The following is a 25,804-nucleotide window of genomic DNA, read 5'->3' as shown; positions in this document are numbered from 1 at the left end:
ATCAATGTAGGTATCTGGCAACTGTAATAGTATACAGCTGACAAATTATTAAATAAAACATGCTCTAGCTCTAGCTAGTCAGTGTAAGTTACACAGTTATACAGCTGACAAATTTATAAAGAAAACATGCTCTAGCTCTAGCTAGTCAGTGTAAGTTACACAGTTATACAGGTGACAAATTTATAAAGAAAACATGCTCTAGCAAGTCAGTGTAGTTACACAGTTATACAGCTGACAAATTTATAAAGAAAACATGCTCTAGCTCTAGCTAGTCAGTGTAAGTTACACAGTTATACAGCTGACAAATTTATAAAGAAAACATGCTCTAGCAAGTCAGTGCAGTTACAGTTATACAGCTGACAAATTTATAAAGAAAACATGCTCTAGCAAGTCAGTGTAGTTACACAGTTATACAGCTGACAAATTTATAAAGAAAACATGCTCTAGCTCTAGCTAGTCAGTGTAAGTTACACAGTTATACAGCTGACAAATTTATAAAGAAAACATGCTCTAGCAAGTCAGTGTAGTTAGTTATACAGCTGACAAATTTATAAAGAAAACATGCTCTAGCTCTAGCTAGTCAGTGTAAGTTACACAGTTATACAGGTGACAAATTTATAAAGAAAACATGCTCTAGCAAGTCAGTGTAGTTATACAGCTGACAAATTTATAAAGAAAACATGCTCTAGCTCTAGCTAGTCAGTGTAAGTTACACAGTTATACAGCTGACAAATTTATAAAGAAAACATGCTCTAGCAAGTCAGTGCAGTTACAGTTATACAGCTGACAAATTTATAAAGAAAACATGCTCTAGCAAGTCAGTGTAGTTACACAGTTATACAGCTGACAAATTTATAAAGAAAACATGCTCTAGCAAGTCAGTGCAGTTACAGTTATACAGCTGACAAATTTATAAAGAAAACATGCTCTAGCAAGTCAGTGTAGTTACACAGTTATACAGCTGACAAATTTATAAAGAAAACATGCTCTAGCAAGTCAGTGCAGTTACAGTTATACAGCTGACAAATTTATAAAGAAAACATGCTCTAGCAAGTCAGTGTAGTTACACAGTTATACAGCTGACAAATTTATAAAGAAAACATGCTCTAGCAAGTCAGTGCAGTTACAGTTATACAGCTGACAAATTTATAAAGAAAACATGCTCTAACAGACATTTTTTACAGAGAGAAGGATGCGGGCCTCCTCCCCAACCAATTTATATACCGCGAGCAGAAAAAAAAGTCCTGCTCTATGGCCGGCGGTGCAGGGTATGCAGACATTTTTTACAGAGAGAAGGATGCGGGCCTCCTCCCCAACCAATTTATATACCGCGAGCAGAAAAAAAAGTCCTGCTCTATGGCCGGCGGTGCAGGGTATGCAGACATTTTTTACAGAGAGAAGGATGCGGGCCTCCTCCCCAACCAATTTATATACCGCGAGCAGAAAAAAAAGTCCTGCTCTATGGCCGGCGGTGCAGGGTATGCAGACATTTTTTACAGAGAGAAGGATGCGGGCCTTCTCCCCAACCAATTTATATACCGCGAGCAGAAAAAAAAGTCCTGCTCTATGGCCGGCGGTGCGGGGTATGCAGACATTTTTTACAGAGAGAAGGATGCGGGCCTCCTCCCCAACCAATTTATATACCGCGAGCAGAAAAAAAGTCCTGCTCTATGGCCGGCGGTGCGGGGTATGCAGACATTTTTTACAGAGAGAAGGATGCGGGCCTCCTCCCCAACCAATTTATATACCGCGAGCAGAAAAAAAAGTCCTGCTCTATGGCCGGCGGTGCACATGTGTAAAAAAACTCACAATAATATGCATTCAATGGTAACAATAAGATAAACATGAAGTTGCACATGTGCCATTTCATAGGGAGCTTAGCTAGTCATGTCGAGCTTAGAGATAGCATCAAAGTTGCGGATAGCAAGGAAGAGTGAAGCATGGAAAACAAAGTTGGAGGGAGACATGTAAGAGAGCTGAGGTTGGATGCGGATGAGACCAGCATTGGCTTGTTCATTCACCTGGGAGTTAATTGTTGTGATGTCAATGGACTGTTTGTACTCATCCATACAATAACCCAGGGAACAGCCAATATGTCCTCGGAAATGGAAGCGATCTACAAGGAACTGAGTGTTACGGAAGAAATGGGGCTCCCTATTCAAGGCATATTGGTGCAACTTGCATGCATTATCGTAAACAATAACATTAGGTGCCTTCCTAAATCTAGTTCGGAAAATCTGGTAGGGATGGCGTGGAGATTCGCAACTGGTCATGCAATCAAAGCCATAACAAATACCATGGCGACAGAACAAGGTAAATATGCCTGGCGTAAGGGAGGGATGGCCATAAGATTCCTTACGGCAGCTCCCTGGATTGCCGCTGGATTTTGCGTCAGCCTCGTACCTCGGAAGTCCGATATGCTGATCCAACCCAGGGAAGAATGCGAGACCAGATGGCGCGGCAGGTGGAGGGTAGGCACTTTCTGGCGGCACTGGCACATCGTTGAACATTTTGTCCAGGATGCTGTGGATCCGAAGTAGAAGCTCCTTGACATCGCCAGGGATCTCCCCTCCCCCTTTTGTGATGTCTCGGAGACTTCCAAAGATCACTGGTGCCGATTTCTGCAGTCGAATTGCAGAGTCAGCACTGGTCACCAGTCCAATTGCCCCCTTCGCCAGCTTACCGACCAGTTGTATTGCCTCCGCATCTTCTCCGACCTGCACTATCCCACAGACGGGAGAGTTCTTGGCCAACTCCGACAAGAGTTTTCTGTAACTTGTCGGGGCTATCCGGCCCCCTCCCTCTGATCTCAGTCGTTGTAAAATCTCGACCAGTTCCTGATGACCTTCGTTGTCAAGGAGGGAAATCAGGTTTGCGAATTCCCCCCCTGACAGTCCATTTTTGCAGCCAGCCTTCTGCCCCCTCTTTTCCCCACTGTAGCGTAACAGCAGGTCCCTGGCTTGTTTTGTTTTCACAAACACGCGATCCGCATGCCTGGAACCCGCAACCCTCGGACCTGTGTCCTTAGTCTCCTCTGTGGCAGGGGGCAGAAAGTCCTTCCTGAAGCCAATACATGTCCCGTCACACACCACACAGGTTGGCTCTTCACCGCACACAGGACAGCGGAAAACCTGAAATACACAAGTTGTACATGTTTGTTTACACATTTGTTTGTTGTGCATTTAGTTATCATGAATCTTCCGTTTGCAAGAAATCATGGATACAACAGAGACTTTTGTTGTATTTTGAATGCATTTCTTTCTATGAAGATGTTAGTTTAATTCATGAAAAAGATTATCAATAGTAATGATGTTACCATATATACAGAAACTTCAGGATTGAATGACAATACATGTACTATTGAGAATTCCCTTCAAAGTAAAAAAAACAGATGCTTTGATCGAAACCAATCAAATCCTTTAAGTTTGTAACAGAAAATTTCGACAAGATAACATAAGCAGTGGAATACTTCCATAATGCTAAAAAGGGGAAACCTCAGCAATACCTATACAACTACAGTAGAAGGTAGTTAATTGCACAACGGATTAACACACACTTCTGTCAACTGCACGTACCAAAATCCCAAACCAGTGCATTCCTGCTAGATAACTTTGCATTATTGCACCAGCCCAGGCTCACCAGCCAGATAATTGCACAAAATTCACTGGCAAATAGGCCATGCAATTAAGGAGCTTCTACTGAATAGAGAAATCAGTCTATCAGTAACTGCCACTAGAGCATAATCCACAATGAAGGAGGTATTGCAAGTGAAATAGAGTTGCAAACATACTTCATTCCATGGTATGGCAAGTCGTCTAGCCCACGAGTTCCAGGCTTTCCTCAGCAAACGGTAGCTCAGTGGTGGGTGTGTTGTTGCTGTCTGTCGCGTTTTGTTGGCACTTCTTTCTGCTGCCTTCAGTGGTTTTCTGCTGTAGATCATGTCATTCATGTACTTCAGCAGAAAGCCAAAATAGTACATGTTTCTGGGGAAACAGACAGCCATACAATGTTAATTAGTTGGGATTTTTCTTAGTAATCACACCATGTGGGAGTTTGCATGTGGACAGAAATGAAAACATGTTCCCTTCCAATATGAATAACATGATAAATGTTGAAAAAAATGAAGGGTTATTTACATCATCTCATTTCAACTATGGAATAAACTTACTTGTTGTCCAAGTTGTGTAACAGATCATCCAGCCCATCGTACTGCCGACGGCAGGTACAACCTCCGATAGTAGGTCTGTAGTACGCCACTCGGTTGACCTCACTGCCGTCTGCATCCTTGTAGGTGCTGATGGTCAGCTCCTCCAGGTGGATTAGGACACCATCATGGCTTACCCACCCCTGCTTGATAGGGTCCCTCTTATCCCAGCTGTTTCCATGAGGACAAGGGCCCTCAGGACAGTCAGGCAGCAAGTGCTTAGGAAACTGTTGGAGACCTGGCTCCGACAGCCTAAAATCACAAAGAAGCAATGATTAGTTTGGAAACTGGACGCATACTCTTGTGTTGTGTCTTGCATGCAGGCTTTGCTTTATATCTTCTTGATCTGCTTTTTTTTATGTACAGTAAAAGCCAGTTAATTGCACAACGGATTTCCTCACACTTCTATTAATTGCATGTAATCCCCAAAACCTGTGGTCCAGCTTGATAATTGCGCTTTGTTGCACCATCCGGATAATTGCACGAAATAGGCTGGCACATGGGGTGTGCAATTAAACAGCTTTTACTGTATCATAATGTAACCTTACCTATCATATATGGTTGAATGTTACGCATTCATGCATAGAATAAACATTTAAGCTCTTAATTCATTATCATATAATATAAGTAAGTTTATTGCCCATGGGCTAATTGCAAGTAACATGAAAAAGATGAAATAACCAAAAGCTTACAGATTCAGATCTGTGGGCATAGATACAAATACAGAAGTTCTTTTGTCGTAGTATCATTTTACCCACCTTTCAAACTTCTCTTTCATCTCTGCTGGCCATGGGTAGGGGATGGGACTGTACGAGATGCTTGTGAATTCTTCCACTGACTCTGATGCGAGATGCAGAGCAACCTCAGGTTCTATGTCCCTCTCCCTGCACCAGTCATTGTATGACTGGATATGTCCACAGCTGTGTCGCTGGTATGGACACTGCTGACAAGTCAACTTGCCCATACGACCAACACGCTTCAGCAAGCCTAAAATCAGACAAACCAAACAATCAGATTGATAAGGCTATGGGATGCAAACAGATAAATAACATTAAGTTTATCCAGCTCCCAAAATGAAACAAAATTTAAAAAATATAGACAAATAAATAAAAATAAATAAATTGTATTGTTTTTCACATAATTCTTGTACTTCATTTTCAAATTATTACTATAGAAAGATTTGCAATGTTGCATAAAAACTTCTAGACATATCAGTATTCGCTAGAATATTTGCAACAAACATTATTTCTGAACGTACAATTTAAAACAATATACTCACTAAACTATATTGCAACACTGGAGAACGCTGCTACCATTAAGATTTTAAAGCAAAGAAGACAATGCCAACATCTAGACATTGAGGACTGTCAGAAACAAGAATAGCTGAATGACTTAATAACATTGGATCTACTTACCATATCTATCCCCATCATGCACGGCAGCAAGAAAGGGAACAGTTGATATTTGCTGAACGCAGTCTGTGTCCTCGTCATCTTCGAACGGTTGAAGATTGAGCTGTTTGGCCACCTTGGAATGAAGACAGTAGTGATCCTCCTCGGCGAATTGCAATCCTGAGGGATCCTGTACCTGAAAATTTACACAATAAATTCAATTGATATCAAAGTCATGGGTGACATGGGTCCGAATTTGGTATGTGATGCCAATGAGTCATCAATGATCATTATCATATAGCCAGGGGACGTGGCCCAATCAGAAGGTCCATTTTATGTTGGTCATGATGCCGTTACAGATGGAAAATCATTGTCAGTCTTGCATTAATAGTTTCATTAACACAGATGTGCATTAATGACTTTTGAAAGTTTCAACCAATCAGAAGGACAGACAGAAACCACTCTGACCACCAGAATGAGATAAGAAGGGAATTGTGACCAATGAAAAGTACAATTACATCTTCTTATCTATTAACACCAGTAGTGTGTGTTTCTTTGTTCAAAGAAAATATTTGCCGTCTTTATCAAATAATATCAATAAAGTGGTTTTAGCAAAGGACCAGGCGTTATGACATATACCTCGGGGCGAGTCATTAACCCTTAATTATTCAGTTCAGGCTTACGCAGTTCAATGCTGATAAGTGCTATATCATGCACATAACGAACAAACGAACACCAAACGGCGGTTATACCGGCTATATAGATACAGATTCACTGGTTCTACAATAGTTTGCTCACTTTGCTGTTTACTGGGAAAAAAGTCAGGGGTGCCTAAGTATTCATACTATCCTTACAAGAAACAAACGATCCTTATGAAACTTGCATTTCTTCTGACGATATCGAGATCATCCCACCCTGCTAAGCCCTACAACCTCTACCTCCATGAACGGCAACTTATGGTCTCATTGACGAGTTTTTCTCCCATACACTTCTATGTTATAATTCATGGGCACGTTCATAATGAAGATATGTGAAATATCAGCAGATTTTTCATTCTATATCAGCTCTCTATGTTGAGCACATATACCATATATCTTGGGAAAAAATTACCAACATCAAATACACAGCTTCTTTTTTCATAGCAATTACAAACTACAATTAGTCCATCCCCACAAAAAGAACTCAGAGCGTTGCGTTTACCACTAGGCTAGATGGAGAAAGGAATTTAATCTGCAACAGAGCATGGCCCGGTATGATTTCCGTGAGGATCGCATGAATTCCAGAAGGATCATACATTTCTTGGTAATGAATCGGATGAATTCCATAAGGACTGTATGAATAATTAGGCACCCCTGAAAGTTGTTTCTGAAATTTTGATTCTGAGTTATACATGTTACATATCTGAATATCACCTTTTGCAAAAAAATTGAGTTTTACTTACTATGTTGTCCATGTGACCCAGACGTTCACGGTTACTCTCTCCAGTTGCACAGCTACACATGTAGATGACTCTACACTCTCCCTCATCCTCTGTGCAGAAGCGCTTCACTTCCACAAGGACAAAGTTGCGTAAAAGATGCTTCTCCTTCTCGCTCCAGTCCGGAAATGCGTAGCAACCATCCAAGGAAAGCTTGAAGCATCGCTGATGCAGCCTGACGTTTCGGGCATAAACAAATGCCTGGTCATTGTTCCCAGGGAGGCTGAAATGATAAATGTACAGATATAAAACAATGGACTTTCAATAACATACAGCATAATAACAATTTTAATTTCATCTATTAGAGGTCACATTAATTAAGTTTGATTTGCAGCAAGATTTAATGCTAGTTCACCTTTATCAGTGGGGTAACCTATATCCGTTGTTTTCAAATTACAACATTTTAAAAACATTGCTGTTCAAAACCAGTGCTTCCACTTGATATCTCTTAAATACTCTGTTTTCAAAAGCAACATATATAGGTTACCCCGCAGATAAAGGTGAATAAGTGTGATGTAAATACTTGGTTTCCACAGAAATCAATCAATGGGGCTTAGTTGTTTGTTAAAATCTGTTCTTCCACGAAATCTGGTACTAGAAATAAATGTGCAGATGGCATCCATTAAATTTGTTTGCTTTGGCATAATATCCTGATAATATATAATATCAAGACAGACCTGTTTGAGCAGGGTGTCTAAAATTAAATCATTAAGTAAAAAAAGTACACAATTTATGATACCTCCTTGACTACCAGACACCCGCCCGTAGACCTCCCCGTTTTAACTTACGTATTTAGTTTGCATGTTGTGGATAATATTCTAGTATGAAGTTTAAAAAAAGTGGCATACAATTAGTGGTGGGTAACTAAAACCCAGCCCTGAAATCCCTAAAAATTGTTAGGTCTTTTTTAAGTAAAACCAAAAACCAAACCCTAAAAGTAAATGTCAGGAGCCAAGTCCAGCCCTGCAAAAAGCTTTCTGTCACTTATATACCTTCTCTTTTTGTTCTAAACTATCTAAACCTTGTGAAATTTGCCCTGGAAAGTGAAAAAAAAACCCTGGCTGTGTTTGTGTTTACACTATATGTCTACTTTCGCGCCAATAAGACCTGCCCCCCCCCCCCCCACGATAATTTTCACACAATCTCGACAATTTTCCAGCTAGTTTACCTTCCAAGTCGTCGTCAACATGCCCGCCAGTGACATGAATATACCTGCCTTGACCTTAGAATTCGTGGTTGCCATGTTATTTTCCTGCCCACTCATTTCTAAGGCGAAAATTCGTCGCAAAACAAGCAGGATGTGACGAGAGAGAAACCATGCAGATGGTCAACATGCTACAAACCGTCTGATTGGTCAATTCTTATTAGCGCTTCTATTGGACGCTGGGTTTGGCGGGAGATTCAAACTCGGATAAAAATTATAATAATATGATGCATTTCTGAATCAGGACAATTTCATATCAGATATAAAAGCTCCTTGTGACAATGGAGTATATCAATGTCGAGGATATAACCTACTCTCCAAGTCGGAGATCTTTTAAAAATACCATGCTTTTTGTATACCGATTTTGTCGGTCAAAAATGGCGAAATTGGCAAAAATTTTCTTCATTGAAATGATGCGCCGCGAAATTACATGTTGTAGCGGTAGATCAGGGGTATAGGCAGCAAGTGTTTTGGGGTGGGGGGCGAAATATCACCGAGCGAATTTTCAGAGAGCGAGCTCCCGTATCTTTTGTTGGTTGTCGATCTTGTTCTAAGGTTTCAAAAACACGTTGAGACTACCGGAACTATCCGTGATATGACCGGTTCCGAGATAGAGCGGAGTGACGGAGCCTAAAAATTTCCGAAAATTTTGCCGATGCTTAATGACTTACAAGTTATTACAGTGAGACAAAGTCCAGTCATCATCAGTCACTGTACTCTTCATAAATCTTAACAATTTTGTTAGATGTTTGTTTATCTATGTTAAGTTGTCCTGGTTGCTAATATAACAATGCACACAAACAGTAAATGCGAACTTCCGGACAGTTACCTCAAGACAGCGACGCTCGAACTTCTAGTGGAAAACTTGCACAGCTCGGCAGGTTCGGTCCCAACGGAGAGATTCCCCATGCGTTTTGTAACATCATTAGTAGCAGCGTTGTCCTTGTTTTCCGCTCGTTGCGCTCGAGTAGACTTTTTCTTTAAATGGTGCAATGACTCACTAGAGACTGGATCTTTCTTCGGGACTCGTTTCTTTCTGATCATGATGGCAATTTTCTCAAGAGATCTGTTCAATTTCCCACTGTCGTTTATATAGAGTTTTTTTTCGTGGCTAATGACCCGGATGTACATTATGCATTCTAATCATCTGAGAATAAGGCTTGTTCAGTGAACTCATTACCATCATACAGAAAGCAGCAACTTTTGTTTTAAGTAAACAAAGCGGCCGCGGTAACAATGATATCATTACCATCATAGTGCACAGAGCACAGGGGATTATCACCCTTCGCCGACCCAAGCTGCTAACCGAATGCCATAACGTTTATTTTAAGTAAACAAAGCGGCCGCGGTAACAATGATATCATTACCATCATAGTGCACAGAGCACAGGGGATTATCACCTTTCGCGGACCCAAGCTGCTAACCGAAAGCCATAACGTATTTTTTAAGTGAACAAAGTGGACGCGGTAACATTACTAACAATAATATCATTACCATCATAGTGCATAGAGCTCGAGCACAGGGGATTATCACCCTTCCCGACCCAAGCTGCTAACCGAAAGCCACGTTTACTTTAAACAAACAAAGCGGCACCTCCCCAAACCAAAGCAACTTTCATTTCTGTTTGAACACCCTTGTTCTGACCGACTGTATTATTGCAACTGAACCAAAATAGGTGGTTCTATGCATGACAGCGATAGAATTATTATTTTTTACTATGTGTTAAGTAAATTTCCTCACTACAAATGGAAGATAAGAGGTGATATGAATACCTATTTTCTTTTACCACGAAAGAATTACATCTTAGGGATTTCTTAGGGGTGATAAGAAACCACAGCCACTACTACCTCCGCTTGGAGAATGAAAATGTTCAGGCCACATTGATCAGTCACGTACGCAATAGCATTACCGAATTGTCGAAGGATTTTTTAAATGTCCTATTCAGATGAAACAGACGTGTTCAGTTTATGATTAATATATTTGACTTCATAGTGAATTTTTTTTTAATCCAGAAATACAGATACGTATACTGTCTCAGTTTCATAAGGTCTTTTACCACTACAAACAAGCGAAATATAAATGAATATGTACAAGGTCGACGGAGTTCGTCCGGAAATTTAGAGGGGTAAGTCCAAATAGTTTAATTTTAGTGTTGGATGTTAAGTGTTAAGCAATTTGCCATAATAAATGATAAATGTTAAGTGAATATAAGTGAAATCAAACTACGTACTGACTATATGCAATTATTAATCATGCATGCATCAACATTTGAGCTTCAACCTAATTGTGTAATTGTGCCTAATTATAAATGAACCAAAGTTGTGAAGTACAAAGTGCAACTTTTGGGCTATGCGCATGCCGCTCAGGATCCTTGTCAGACAACATCATATAATTATAATAACAATGGAGGGAGCGTTCCTTATAAACTTGCTACACTCAGCTTCGCTCAATTGCGACTTTACAGTGGTCAGAAACAGTGGTGTGTGAGATCTCTAGAGATATGTCGAACCCGAACTTCTGTCGTTTTTACCGAGAGAAGGTATGCAAGGGGTTTGACAAACTCGTTCAACAGGCCAACGAAGGGGGGTGCACGGCCTTCGCAGTCAACTTGACCCCTCACGGAGGACTTTGCGTCCACGATCCCACGGGCCTTTTCTCGGCATTCGTGGGCAGCCGCATGGACGAGCTTACCACCGTTTTCGCTGAGGCCGAAGAAAGGGTCAAGACAGCTTCACAAGGTGAGGAATTATGTTATTATGTCTGATGCGAAAAGATTCAAATGTCAGCCTTTGCTCTGTGTTTAGGCTGCGGTTCCGCACTTCCAAATCTTTATCAGGGAATATTTAATACAAACTATGCGTCTTGTGTAGTTTGATAACCATACTTTTCGGTATGTAAAGCTGCCCGGTCGGGCCCCAGTTTTCAAATGTGACACAGGCCTTACTTGGGATTGTATGAAATAGGACAGGACGACACAACCCAGCTTTTATCTTATTTAGGGGTGCTTGTTTGCGATTTTCAACGACGGCTAAGGTTCTATAATGCCGGGAAAGGGAGTTTGTTGTGGAAAGAAGTCCGTTTCCCTGCATTAGAGAACCTCAGCTTGAAAATCGCAAACAAGCCTCCCCCCATAAGCCAGTACCGCTAGATGTATGCGAAGGAGGCTAACGTGAACAGTTTTATCAAACGCATGTAGATGATGTACCCATCGAGCTGACCCATCATAATGTTCTATACCTTAACCCCCTCCCCAGAATCAACCGTCCTTCTTCCCCTGCCCGACGTCCTGTGGCATCGACTCACGAACGCACAGCTTCGGGAACTGATCCCGTGCTACGTGAAGGTGCTGACCGGGCGCGGCCAACCGGGATGGGCCCAGTCGGGAAAGAGGCCGACCTGGTGGCCGGATGCAGTGCTGCCATGGTCGTCAATCGACAGAAGCAAGGGTATTGGCAAGAAGCCAGAGGGAAAGGGGTACACACACGGTAATCTTTTCCGCCTTTATAATAACAAATTTATCCAGGCTTATCTATCTGTCTCTTGATCTGCTGTTGTAGTTGCAAAGAAATGTTGCATACTCCATATATGCATGGATACGTACCAGTGTACATACGAAACAGGCTTGTTGATATATATTAAACCGTATTTGACTATTTCCCACTCCAAATTGACCCGTTTAATATTCACGTGAGTAGGTAAACCAAGGAAGATATAAAGCCCTTGGGTAAACAGTACAGATGAAATTGCAAGATGAACCATTCCAAAATTTTTAATTGTTGTGTGTTCCTGGTATCCTTATATGGATCCTCCTGGATTATGAATGACTGGTTTATTAGCTACAAGTGCGCATAGATATGTATATACCATTGCAGCCGTTCATGACTGAATTGATACATAAACATCTGTTAAAAATTCATTAAAATTCGTTCAACAATGCTACAATAAAAGATTATGAATATTGATTTCTTTGCAAAAAATAAAATCAATAACAACTATGTTACTGCCTGTTTTCACAGAACAATGGCAAAGTGCCTTGCAGATTGTCGTGAAGTGCGCCATTCAGGAGACAGGTTACGACCCCAGCACCTACTTCCGCGGCGGACACCCCAGACTGCTGTCCGATCGCGAGGTCGACCAACCCGACAGCACACCATCAGAGGGCGGAGGGGACCAGGACAGCCCTGCGTCACACCCAGAGTACGACACCGACAGTCAGCATGACAGCCCGGAGGCACACAGAGTGCGGCAACAACTAAGACAGTCAGGACCACGACGGTCCGGTGTCCCAAGGCAGACCCCGACAGACCGCACCCCGACAGTCCACCGGACCCCGACAGCCCACCGGACCCCGACAGCCCACCGGACCCCGACAGCCCACCGGACCCCGACAGCCCACCGGACCCCGACAGCCCACCGGACCCCGACAGCCCACCGGACCCCGACAGCCCACCGGACCCCGACAGCCCACCGGACCCCGACAGCCCACCGGACCCCGACAGCCCACCGGACCCCGACAGCCCACCGGACCCCGACAGCCCACCGGACCCCGACAGCCCGGGGGCACGCTGAGTACAGTAGCGACTCCGGGTCGGAGTACGGCGAGTCGGGGTCAGAGTACGGCGAGTCGGGGTCAGAGTATGGCGAGTCGGGGCCAGAGTACGGCGAGTCGGGACCAGAGTCCGACACGGCCCCCGACAGCCCGGTTGTCTTCAGGAGGCGGGGAAAGAGGGTACCAGCATTCTTGATGAACACTCCAGTAGCTAAAAGAGTACGTAAGCCCAAAGTGCTATGGACTCCTTCGAATTAAATACAAGTAATACATGTAGTGCAGATGAGTTTTTTTTTTTCATGTGTATCAACATTGTACTTTTCAACTCAAAAATGTTGAGTGTAGTAAGTTTTTTTTCATGTGTTTCAACATCGTACTTATCAACTTCAAGATGTTGAGTGTAGTGAGTTTTTTTCATGTGTATCAACATTGTACTCAAAGATGTTCAGTGTAGTAAGTTGGGTTTTTTTCATGTATATCATCATTGTACTTATCAACTTCAAGATGTTGAGTGTAGTGAGTTTTTTTCATGTGTATCAACATTGTACTCAAAGATGTTGAGTGTAGTAAGTTGGTTTTTTTTTCATGTATATCATCATTGTACTAATCAACTCAAAGATGTTGAGTGTAGTAAGTTTTTTTTCATGTGTTTCAACATCGTACTTATCAACTTCAAGATGTTGAGTGTAGTGAGTTTTTTTCCATGTGTATCAACATTCAGCTTCAAGATGTTGACTGTAGTGAGTTTTTTTCATGTGTATCAACATTGTACTCAAAGATGTTGAGTGTAGTAAGTTGGGTTTTTTTCATGTATATCATCATTGTACTAATCGACTTCAAGATGTTGAGTGTAGTGAGTTTTTTTCATGTGTTTCAACATTGTACTTATCAACTTCAAGATGTTGACTGTAGTGAGTTTTTTTTCATGTGTGTCAACATTGTACTTATCAACTCAAAGATAATGTAGTGCAATTATTTTGTTTTTTAGACATGCGTATCAACAGTGTCTGATCGATTTATCAACTTGTTGATAAGTCGAAGTGTGGTGAAATTATTTTCATTGACCTGAATAAATATTGATAACTACAGGCTCTAACTTACTCTACTCTTTGCAATATTTTGAAACTCCGGTAGAGCTAGTTAATGAAGAACTAAAAAACCGTTATCACCTGGTATGAGGTAAACAAAATATTCGTTAATGCTAAGAAGACATACTACCTTATATTCTGCAATAAATATAAAACCTACTATAGAAACGTGAAAGTATTTTTTAAAAATATGCCCGTCACACAGCGTGATGAAGTCCGCGACCAGACGCTAGTATTAGTGACCGAAGTGGCGCGGGTTTCATCAGTCTAGCGTGATGAAGTCCGCGACCAGTCGCTAGTATTAGTGGCCGAAGTGGCGCGGGTTTCATCAGTCTAGCGTGATGAAGTCCGCGACCAGACGCTAGTATTAGTGACGCTATTAGTGACCGAAGTGGCGCGGGTTTCATCAGTCTAGCGTGATGAAGTCCGCGACCAGTCGCTAGTATTAGTGGCCGAAGTGGCGCGGGTTTCATCAGTCTAGCGTGATGAAGTCCGCGACCAGACGCTAGTATTAGTGGCCGAAGTGGCGCGGGTTTCATCAGTCTAGTGTGATGAAGTCCGCGACCAGACGCTAGTATTAGTGACCGAAGTGGCGCGGGTTTCATCAGTCTAGCGTGATGAAGTCCGCGACCAGACGCTAGTATTAGTGGCCGAAGTGGCGCGGGTTTCATCAGTCTAGTGTGATGAAGTCCGCGACCAGACGCTAGTATTAGTGACCGAAGTGGCGCGGGTTTCATCAGTCTAGCGTGATGAAGTCCGCGACCAGACGCTAGTATTAGTGGCCGAAGTGGCGCGGGTTTCATCAGTCTAGCGTGATGAAGTCCGCGACCAGACGCTAGTATTAGCGACCGAAGTGGCGCGGGTTTCATCAGTCCAGCGTGATGAAGTCCGCGACCAGACGCTAGTATTAGTGGCCGAAGTGGCGCGGGTTTCATCAGTCTAGCGTGATGAAGTCCGCGACCAGACGCTAGTATTAGCGGCCGAAGTGGCGCGGATTTCATCGGTATAGCGTGATGAAGTCCGCGGCGCGGAATTCAACAATCCACGGTCTCCGGAAATAGCTCAGTCTGGACATGACATAAGTAGATTGAAAGTACATGTGTTTGTCTTTGGTAATGCACCCCTATAATCCCTAGCTAACGGTCTCTCCCTAGTCGAGGTTAACCATTAACGATCCCGGTGGGGTCCCTTCGGACGAGGTCAACATCAGTCCACGCCTGACAGCTGACCACAATCAAGTCAATGTGAAACCAAGGACAGAAGGTCATTTCAAACATGGAGGCATTCGAAGAGCGGGCATTCTGTCTTTTCTGAAGTTCAAAGTCGCCCTTTAATTTCTGCTTCGAGGATATTCATGCACGGAGGGTATCACAACTGATACGTGCAGTATTCTGATACGGGGCGCCCTTGCGGATATCCCATACCATGTTATGACTTCAGCAGAGGAAGGAGATACGGATATCCAGGAAAGTGTACTTTACACAGGTACCAAGTTTACTTTTCATAAGTCCTTGCCTTCACAGCTGTGCTTCGCGTGATATCGTAGGATTTTGAAGCATTTACGGTCTCATTTTCCCCGAGTCATTGGCGTGTAGGTTTTGGCTCTTTTCTCTGTAGTACTGGCGCTGGAGGGAAGTCTATCAGGAATTCAGTACTGGTATAAAGCCTTCCAAATTGATTTGTAGCGTCCTTGGCAGGCTCCGTGAGTCTTGGCTTGTTTCTGATGGCATATTGCAGTACTTCTATTGCTTCGGTTTCTACTAGCCTGAATACCAGACCCCGACACGATCTCAGTAATGTCTATTCGTACAGGGTCTAACTTCTCAAGAGGGCCTGCTTGGTGGCAAGTTGGCCCTAGACTAGAGACGAGGAGTTGGGCTGTATAGACTATAAAAACAGCCTGACATCCAGGCTAGGTTTGTACGGAGGCGGAAACAACGAACCTAGAAATGTCAGATCCGGCTGAAGTTGATTCCAGAAAAAGCAAGTGCATATATACAAATAACAAGCAATCCGTTTAAGAGTTTGATCTTTCTTTAGAAAATATCATAAAAACTGCAATAGGTTTGTGACTGATATATAACGTTAACTAGGTTAGGAATAGTAGCATGACTATATTTATCCTCGGCGTGATGATATAAACGTCGGGACGTGCTGGGATGCCGGGACATGGAGCTGGAGGGATTCCGGCAATGAGAGACTTGGAGGCGATCATCGCGGCTTTTAGAGGTAACACGAGGGGCGGTGAGGGTCACAGAGCCACGTCTCAACATTCACAAACCCGAAAATTAACGTTTGTACACAAGCACGGCTTAAAGCCTGGGACCGGGCATGGCGGAACGTTAGAAAGCGTGCAGTGGCTGGGCCGTTTGGATACGTAAGAGAGGGCACTGAGGACAATTTCTCGAAACGATACTAGTAGTTACTGTAAATGCATTTAAGTTCGCGGAGATTTAATTTCGCGGTGGTTTTAATTTCGCGGTAGCACCATGCACTGTAGTCTCTGACTGTTATGGAAAATGTTCGCGGTGGTTTTGAATTCGCGGTGAAGTGGCCGCCGCGAAAACCGCAAACATTAATCAACAGCGAAAGTTTCTGCATTTACAGTACTTTACCACCGTGCAGATACTTGTTCATTCAAATATAGTGTCACCCTCACTGTTAGTACAAGTACAGTACTACAGACAGTCAGTCATGGTTACCTAGCTAGTGTCACTTCTACAAGTACAATCATTATGCTACAACATAATTTGCTCATTTTGGCAATTTCTTATCATGTTGACCAACCCCAAAGAAGAAAAATGCGCGCTGATGTCATCCAAAATATCTCCTTGCTGTGCCCTATTGCTGACGGCGCACCGTTGTTTTTAACAAGGGTTCAGTGACTTCATATGTTACTGAGAGGCGGGTACAAGATGTAAAAAGACGAGTGGTGTGCTCTAGAAAAGCGAGATTTAGATTTCTATCTACTTAAACAAAAAAATATACAGACATTACAAAATACATTTAAACAGATGAAACCTCCCTTTGCAGATGTGTTCCTTACAAAGAAAATTGATAAAACGAAAGTCTGAAAGTTTGTGTTTTGAAACGGACGAGCCCAGCTGACAGTGGGCTGTTTTGGCTCGGGTCCGAAAGTGCTTCGGGCGCCGGTGTCACTTGACTCGGCTCTCTTCGGGTCACCGCCGAAGGGGCAGCGAGGGCACGACTTGGTTGTGTAATTCTGTGTCTGTCTGAGCTGTTCGTTCGGAAAGGTTGAGTTAACGAATAAACGACACCACTTGGCAGTTCATTCCCCTGGTCATTTTTCATCTTTGTTACCGTGTAAATGTGTCGAAAGCCTTTCCCATCTCTCTATCTAGTTCCTCTGCTAAAATCTCTGAGATTCCAACATCAGGTAATGAAAAAAAAAGAAATGTAACGAAAAAATGATGTTAGTCACAAAAATTCCTTCTGAAAAATTTCACTCTGCTCCCTCCAAAACGACTTTGTGCAACATGAAGACTATTTGGATGACACTTTCACGGACATTGTACATATAAACACAGGAGACCTGGCGCATCCCCTCCTTGTAATTAGCCAGCGAAAGGGTATGTCACCCCGTATGGGGCGGTATAATCCCGTCGTGTGTAAGCACGTCGACCGATGATGATGATGATGATGATGATGCAACTAGTGAAAAGAAATTGCTTGTGAAATTGTTTTACCTGTGCCCCCCTCCCCATTTCTCTGTCCTAGAAAAACACGTGCGTTCTTTCTACGGTCACTGACCGCTCTCTTAACAAAGGTCGGTAAAGAATGCTAAAAAAAACAAGCAAACAGTTTTCGCGACGATGGCTTCAATAGATGTCAGGTGTTTGGATTGTTATATTGTAACGACACTAGAAAAAGACACAACATAGAACAAAAACGGCCCGCCTCAGGTCTGTAGCTACTGACATGTAGCGACATTTATTACGATGATGATGACACTATAAAAAACGTTTAATTGCACACCCCATTTGTCAGCGTATTTCGTGGAATTATCCGGATGTTGCAACAAAGCGAAGTTATCCAGCTGGACTGGGATTGGGTGATTCCGTTCAATTAACAGAAGTGTGCGTTTATCCGTTGTGCAATTACCTGGCTTCTACTGTATTATACATCTTTAATATACACGTATCATACACAGTACCTTGCCCTCGTTTTACGGAACCACGCGTGGGGGATAGACAACACAAGACGATCTGTTTTGGCAACAGACATTGAGGTGTCACAAGCGAACAGCACCGGAAGCAAGCGACCCCCTCGCAACAAAGTTTAACAACAGGTTACTTTTCCAACAATCCTTGAAGATTGCAGTATGACGAAAGCGCGGCTCTTTGAAAATTCACTAGTCGTGACGTCATTGTTTTCGCCTCCATCCGCGCATGCGCGGTGTGGCGGATCCGTAAGGTTTCTCCAGTCATCCTGTTTACTTGAAGGAACACACGACACCGCCGTGACGTCTTTAGTTAAAGACACTTTAAACCTGCTCGACTTCCTCCCGTTTGATCCAGGGCACATTCCATGTACGGATAATGGAGGAGGTGTACGCGTAACTGGTGCGGGACGACTTTGACATAGCCTCCTTCGCAGACTTCGAGCTGGACTGACTTTATCTTATGGGGGGGGGGGGGGCGTGGTGTGCTAACGTTGACTAAAGTTTTTATATGCCGGGAAAGAGACACACACACACACCCTAGCCAAGCCAACCGAAGTCTGCGAAGTAGGCTAACTTTGACATGCCAGTCTATCAGCTACTCCCCAAGCAGAGGTTCGGCTCCGGCTGTTTTCTGAAGTTCTCAAATCTTGAAAGAACTTGAAAAATCATGACCATAGCATGCCCAGAAAACGAAATATTAAAACCACACTGGAAGTTCAACTGCAATATCATGGAAAGTCGTCAGGGGCCGGGAATCTAATCATTTCGTAATTTTGCCAAACTTACGAAATACATGCATCATACATGTAGATTCATCTACACAACAACTTAAGGAACTTTATTCTTTGCTTTCAGACTCTTACTTAAGTTATGCTATTCACACGCGCACATAAATGTACACACTCACACACAGACAGACCCTAAAACATTTATTGGCATTAAAAGGCGCACGCGATTCGACTAGGATAAGATGGTTTTGTCTGCAGTACAGTATCCATTACGTGCTTCTAAGCACAATACGTCATCTCTACCCTACCAACTGGCCCGTGTGTGTCATCACCCCGCCACAGATGCACGGTGTTTACGTTAACAGCCGAGTTGAACTTGGAGGGGACGCTTCCCTGTGCTCGACGACAACAGAGGTGGGGATGTTGTTTTTGGATAACATTGGCTCCACGGGTCTAAACCAGTATTTCTATAACCTATTAAAAAGATAATAGCAAGGAGCTTTGATGAAAGCTCGTTGATAATAATGGTGTTATCTCCAAACGGATGTATGGTTTTATCTGTGGAATCTGTGGCGATTGCACGTTAGGCTTGCCTTACTGCAATAAAGATATAGAAAACTTCGCAAAAAGGACGCACAGCTTGGAGGTCCAAAATCTCAATTCACTTCTAGGGCTATACAAAGACCTACCCTCATAGTAGTAGTCATACCAATTGCAACTTTCAAGACAATCCATCTACGTTTAGATTAATGTAGTGTTGACGGACGGACACACACACATGCAGACAGACTGATAAATGAAGGTCGCCGAAAGCATAACCTAACCTTCCGTCGAAGGTAAACAACAAACAACAACCCGTAGCGCCATACATCGGCTTAGAGATTAGTTTTTGCTGCCTACTTTGTTTTGGCAGAGGGCCTTGTTCTTCAGAGCGGTTATAGTTCTGTCACAGCCTGCTTGAAAATCGGACATCAAAATTGTGCGACGACCTTCGACGAGGGTGACGGCGCCGTTACGTTACAGAGCTACAGATCCTCGCAAAAAATACGGACAACGGAATTAAAATCCATACATCTTCGTCGTATAGATTGGTTTTTGCTGCCCACTTTGTTTTGGCGGAGGGCCTTGTTCGTCAGAGTGGTTGGCTGAGCATGATGACATTCCATCGCCCCAGTGGAGGTCACAGAACCGACCCCTGCCACACTCCCCGCCACTCAGCTTAACGGGAGACATGATCTCACTCTGTGTACATGACAACTCTAACCTGCATTTCCTCTAATCTCCTTAAATAGATCATATCGTCAGCTTTTGGTTCATCAAAATTCTTTTGCTATGAATCTACGAGTGTTTGTTGATGTAAAGCTATGCAGAATTACGTTGTTTTTTATTATGTTGCTCATGAAGTTTATTCCTCCTTGTAACAGGGCGCTCACGTCACTTGCAAGTATCCAGCTAGCGGGAAGCCAGCAGCGACGGCCGCATTATTTGTACAATTGTTCCTCCCTCTGCTGTACCCCGAGGCTGACGGTTCCTAGGATTGTTCAGCCGGGCTGAGAACTCCGGAAAGTCGCCTTCCCGTGGAGCAGAAAGTCTTGGCAGGAACGCTGAGGTCTTGAGACACAAGAAAACATCCAAGAAACTTGCGGGGTTGGATTTGTGAGCGATGACTGGACCGTATTACACACGGAGAGGGGTGATATGGGATCGGGATGCGATACCAGGCTCCGCTCTGGTCTGATGAGACAAGTGACTGGGAATTAACCGTCAACATGATGTTTGATTTTCTCTTGGAAGGAGACGTCACAAAATCTACAAGGATGGGAGTACGGACAATCGACAACGTGTAAGAGTTTGGGATTGTGTTTTCAAGATTGTTTTGCTCGAATTCGAAGTGAAAAACACAGGCGTTACTTGGACTGTTGTAGACATGGGAGATTTAACAGTGGTGGAAGTGTACGAAGGAGGTGGGTACAGTATGGACTTCACGGATCACGATGTGCTGCAGATAGAGAGTGCATTTCGGAGCTACAAGACAGAAGTGTTTGTGTGCGCGGGACTGGCTAACCTTTACTTCGCAAGTGTCCAGGACATGGCCGACATGCAGGTATGTAAAGTCTTTAGTCTACTGATACCGTAGCCTATATTCCAGGCCCCGTGCAAGGCGAAACCGAACCTTTTGACCATACCATCCGGCTGTTAAGTTGGAGCAACGAATATCTCAGAGTCTATTAAACTTAGGGTTGACTCTGGGGGTGACTGTAGTGGAGTTTTCTTGGGGGCATGTAAGCTGATAATCTGGCCTGTTTCGCCTCTGGAAACAGCCTGGCATCCATGCTAGCAATACTGGTGCTTAAAAAGGATATTACAAGTATTAGAACGATAGTAATAAAATCTACAAAAGTATGGTGTCAAGATAGACAGTGGTAACGTCTCCGATGGATTGATAGTTTTTAGACACAAAAATGTTCTGTTGTTATGCTTTTGACACGGTGCTAAATTACAGCCTTGTAGAGAGTTGAGACAGTTGACACGATTTGAATGGCATTTGGGTATGCTGGTCACCACAGGCGGCACGTAATGGTATCGGTAACGTATGCAGAAGATATCAACTGACGGATGTATACGTTTTGTACCATCTTAGTACATAATTAGTAGCAGAAAATGAGAAATGCGAGGGATTGAATATGGACCAGTGTGCTACAACATCTGTATTTATAGATATATGTGTTCCATAGTTTATGTTAAAGATGACGGGTTGGAATAGTGTAGTTTTAGGAGTACTTCCAGTGCGGTCAGACATTCTATGGTCTGTCGGTCATGTAAAGTATGCTGGACGGTTGTATGTCTCTGTCAGTGTGGGACCCGAGACAGCGGGACAGACTACAAACCGTCCGCATGGATTGGCCCTAAAGGGTACTTACCCGCTTTTAGAGGGGTCTCGAATTTCGGGGATGGATTTCAGAACTGCTGTGAAGTGCACGGTCAAGTATGACGTTAAGAGGCGGTGTAGAGGGGTGTTTGTGTGGGACTTTCTTTACACAACGTAGGGGTAAGCTTTATGGTACTACCAACCTAGAAATCAGGCTGTTGCCAGGGCCTCTCTAGCCTGTGTTACGCAATCTCGCACTGTCAGAAACTGATTAGTACTATCCAAGCAGAAGTTTGGCTGTTTCTGACTTGTTTTAAGGCATTGCGTCGCTTAGTAGAGTAGGCCGCATCACATAGCCTCTACCAGGCTCCACATATCGCTAGATAAAGTGTATTAGAAACTGGCCAAATAGACAGATAAAACACCATGCTGAGGAGTTGGCCGGCCAAAAAGCACAGTTTGCCACATCCTCTTTTGTGTTTTATCCGTCTATTTGGCAATTTCTACTTCAACATGTATTTCCAGAGACACATGGAGCCTAGTAGATGGGTACAGTAGGAAAGTTTCCTTGGTAGCATGTTGGCCCTCTAGCCGAGGAGCTGGTCTGTCTGGGGGAGCTGGCCTGTTTGGGCCCTGCCAGTAGCCTGGCTTATAGGTTAACATTAACTGTTAGCCTGGATTCTATCCCCCCGAATCTCAATAATATCTATCGTGTCTTTCCTGTGTTTATCAATTAATAAAGTATTTACTAACTAATATGGGGGCCTGTTGGCAAATTTCCTTGTGGACCTTTTGGCCCTGGAGCCGAAGATCTATCCCGTGTACATCCTAGAAACAGGCTGGCTTCCAGGCTAGCTAACCGTGGGTGTAAATGTCCCCTGCTAATGTGCACGCGTGCTGTTGTGTATGGATTGGTCACGCGGACGTACACATGTTGTACTGGGGATTGGGTTCAGGACGCCGTGAGACTTTCACTGTCAAACCGAGAGGGGTTTAACCTGAGCCACCAATTTGATTGTGAAATCTAGACATCTGGAGGGCTAGAACAAGATACCAGACACGTGTAGCTAGTCTGAAAAAATACTATTGTATACTACATAAATCATAGCCGTAGAGGAAAAATCGAAGGTAAAGAGGAAAAGTACACACATCCCTTGAGGCTATACAAAATAGGTTATTTTTTTACCAATCTTGCATCAACTCCCCCTACTAGTACTACTGACACTGATATCAATCAATACAAATCAAATCAAATATTACTCAGGTATCCGCTATCTTTCGGCAGTGACTGTACTTTGCAACATCTGTCTACAACCGTTTCCCAAATCTATCTAGTTTATACTGGAAAAGTTTGTATTGACTATTTCATTACCTAGATGTCTAACCTTCATCGAAATTTCATTCTATGACCCAAGTGAGTTTTATATGCTAAAAAGCACCATATCACCCCTCCTATTGTCAAGAAATCGTTACGTTTACTGATGTCGTTATCACAGTGGTCGGGAATACCACGTCACGCCAGTGCCATGAAGCATGACCCCTAACGTTGTATGTTGTGGTAACCCAAATCGCCCATGTACATATCTTCTGTGGACACAAACATCTGTCCGTCACTGCAGCCCATGGGAAATACACAGGACATTGTCAACATCAATCAGTTGTCGCGGTGTGTTAAATACTCTGGTTTGTTGCACCCAAGTGATCGTTTAATGCTAAAGAATGTGCTTTGGCAAAATATAATATCAGATACAATGAGACAGAGGGTTTATGTGGCCTATAACAAGTTAGCATGCAAGTCAGTGTTATGTTATGAAGGATACATACATAAAGGTAAGCCATAAATGATTTTACTTTTTCCTAAATTTTCCTCAATAGTGCCAAAGTCTACAAAAGACAGTTTGTGTAATAATATTGTTGCGACGAAACTGACATGACGAAATCGCGCTTTTTTTTCTGGAAAGGCTTCAAATATCATCGAAATTGAACCTATTATTTTTATCATATAGTCCAGGAGGAGATGCCTGAAAAATGTGGTATGGTTTTGTTTTAATCTATATCTCCTTGCCAGGGTTGAAACTTGACTACAGAGTATCACAGTCACAATATTCTTTTTTATACATTTTTCCGGTTAATTAGGGCAATAAAATATTGTCTTGTATTGACGTGTTTTCCTCAGCGTTGGAAGTAAGTTGTTAAACTTGACTGTATTGTCAAGCTGTTATTTTTCTACAAGCTTCTCGAGTTTTGATACAAACTTCTCAGTTTATTGAAGAAACTGAAGTATTATGTATTCTGTCCTGTATTTTCCCCAGGGTTGGAAGTACCACTCTACAGGCATCCCCACCGTCGTGTTCGACACTGGCGACTGTCCCAGGCGGAAACGGAAGCTGAGAATCCTCCTAGCGGAGCGGGGTACGGGGTTCATCCTCTGGCAGGACTCCGTGGATAACTACACCAACTACAAGGCCCCGGACAAGGGCTTCCACACCATGATGGTTTCCACGGACCGCAGAAAACTGGCGGGATTCAGTTTCGACGACGAGCAGGCGGCGTCGGATTTCTTACGGACGATCTGGACTCTGACGACCAACCCTGACGTGGTCAGTCCCATGAGGACGCGGGAAAAGAAGCACCGCAAGAAGAAGGAGGGAGGGAAGGTCAAGTTCAAACTGCCCAAGAAATGCGATATCTCGCAGCCATGTTGTTTCCAGCATATCATCGCGGTGGAGGAGAAGGACCGTGACGTCATTCCCAGCCTGGGAAAGCTCTGTCCGAGGCCACCGTTCGCGCATGTGCAGAAAGCAACGTCAGACGATAACTCTGCGTCCGACACTTGCGACAAAGACAGTTCTAGTTACTCATACTAGCTTCAATTTTAAAGAATAAAATGGTACCATGCAATATACCAAAGATCAATAACAAAGTAGGCAGACGGACCGAAATGGCTGACAGACCACAGGCCTACTCATCTACTCCAAATGTCAAGAAGAACTTCAAAAGCTTTTGAGCGGGAAAACTACAAAAGCACCGGTCCCCAGAAGCGGTCCTAAAAGGACGGGGACAAGTTACCGCAATGTAGCCGATTGCTGGCCAATCGATGATCGCGTAAAGTGGAGTACAAGCTGTTGCTGTGGTGACGTCATGACAGACGCCGCTAGGTCAGGTGGCGGGAAAGCTGCAGACGATACCACCGTACCGTAGAACTGCTGAATAAAAGATTATTTTCATTTATGGTAAAGCTTTTGTATGTCAGGGCCTTCTCACGGGAAAGGACCAGAAGAAAAAGAGCCCGGGGAAATGTGGAAACCATCTACAGACCCCCGCAGACGACATCTGTATATTTGTGAGCGTGAGGCGTTGATGGCGGGAACATCTGCAGACGATATTCCAGGACATTTTCAGACGACATCTTGACTAGAATCATCTCTCGCAAGACAGGACGGCTAGGATACATCTGTGAGGACTTCTCGCTGGCGAGATTTCCTCCAGACGTTACTCAGCGCAAATTATGTGTCAACATAACTGCTGTTTCTCACGGCGAGACAGAAAAAAGGACTGCGTCCAACAAAAACAAACGGTAGCGTTATGTGGGAATGTTTAAGCGGTGTGATCAACATATTATGGGATTGCCAGTGCGGGGAGAAAATTACAGGCGGTATTTTGGATCGTTTCCAAGTAATATATTGTCTTAGAATTTAATCTTGGAAGGAATGAACAAACGCACGGTCTACTGAGTTTCGTTTGCGAAACACAGATTACCCAGAATCCATCTCTCCGCACCTGTTGTTATGCTGAGGCGCTCAACTTCCCTCAAGTACACATGATAAACTCGAACGGAGTCTGCTCATTATTTGTCTTCCCCTTTTCTTGTTTGTTGAGGGCCGTCCAAAGCTGTCCTAAGTATGTCCTAAACAAAATTTGCTTGTAATGCCCTTGTCACACGGCAGTGGCGGCACGGAAATCGACCGACCGACGAGTCTGTGAGCTTTGAATTAAATTACACTTTCGGTAGTGCTTCGTCCGAATTTTGTTCTCTTGAATTTTAGCGATCGACCGATGTTCGTAGGTCACCGAACCCCCATAACAATGATAGAGTAGATTTTCAAGCAAA

General features: G+C 43.4%; 3 protein-coding genes across 6 annotated transcripts in view; 2 read left to right on the top strand and 1 right to left on the bottom strand.

The window, feature by feature from the left end:
• LOC118406591 overlaps positions 1-25,527 on the top strand; it is a 35,634-nt gene extending 10,107 nt beyond the window's left edge. Inside the window, exons 1-3 of one of the 3 annotated variants that reach the window (XM_035806738.1) lie at positions 15,261-15,398; positions 20,249-20,928; positions 24,006-25,527. In XM_035806738.1, coding sequence (XP_035662631.1) covers positions 20,752-20,928; positions 24,006-24,560 — 732 coding nt within the window. In that variant the 5' untranslated portion in view covers positions 15,261-15,398; positions 20,249-20,751 and the 3' untranslated portion in view covers positions 24,561-25,527. Of the gene's footprint in view, positions 1-15,260; positions 15,399-20,038; positions 20,929-24,005 lie in introns of those variants that run through there. The other 2 variants (XM_035806739.1, XM_035806737.1) reach the window with 2 other exon arrangements.
• On the bottom strand, positions 1,175-9,428 carry LOC118406590. Of its 2 annotated transcripts, none has more exons than XM_035806735.1 (7): positions 9,106-9,428; positions 7,037-7,295; positions 5,620-5,791; positions 4,963-5,191; positions 4,169-4,456; positions 3,791-3,983; positions 1,175-3,131 (listed from the first exon to the last, which is right to left on the bottom strand). In XM_035806735.1, the coding sequence occupies exons 1-7, from the start codon at positions 9,405-9,407 to the stop codon at positions 1,878-1,880; spliced, it is 2,697 nt and encodes an 898-aa protein (XP_035662628.1). In that variant the 5' UTR covers positions 9,408-9,428; the 3' UTR covers positions 1,175-1,877. The 2 variants fall into 2 exon arrangements, with proteins under 2 accessions (XP_035662628.1, XP_035662629.1); XM_035806736.1 differs by lacking the exon at positions 9,106-9,428 and adding an exon at positions 8,241-8,454.
• Positions 10,609-20,359, top strand: LOC118406453 (sialidase-like). Its single transcript, XM_035806505.1, has 4 exons — positions 10,609-11,014; positions 11,531-11,761; positions 12,293-13,044; positions 20,249-20,359. Exons 1-4 carry the CDS (start codon positions 10,777-10,779, stop codon positions 20,357-20,359), a joined length of 1,332 nt encoding a protein of 443 aa, XP_035662398.1. The 5' UTR covers positions 10,609-10,776.
• Positions 25,528-25,804: the final 277 nt, after the last annotated feature.

This window comes from Branchiostoma floridae, chromosome 19 (assembly GCF_000003815.2).
Source record: "Branchiostoma floridae strain S238N-H82 chromosome 19, Bfl_VNyyK, whole genome shotgun sequence".
NCBI classification, from domain to species: domain Eukaryota; kingdom Metazoa; phylum Chordata; class Leptocardii; order Amphioxiformes; family Branchiostomatidae; genus Branchiostoma; species Branchiostoma floridae.
The sequence above is the reverse complement of the archived record's forward strand: the minus strand, read 5'-3'. Positions and strand labels throughout refer to the sequence as shown.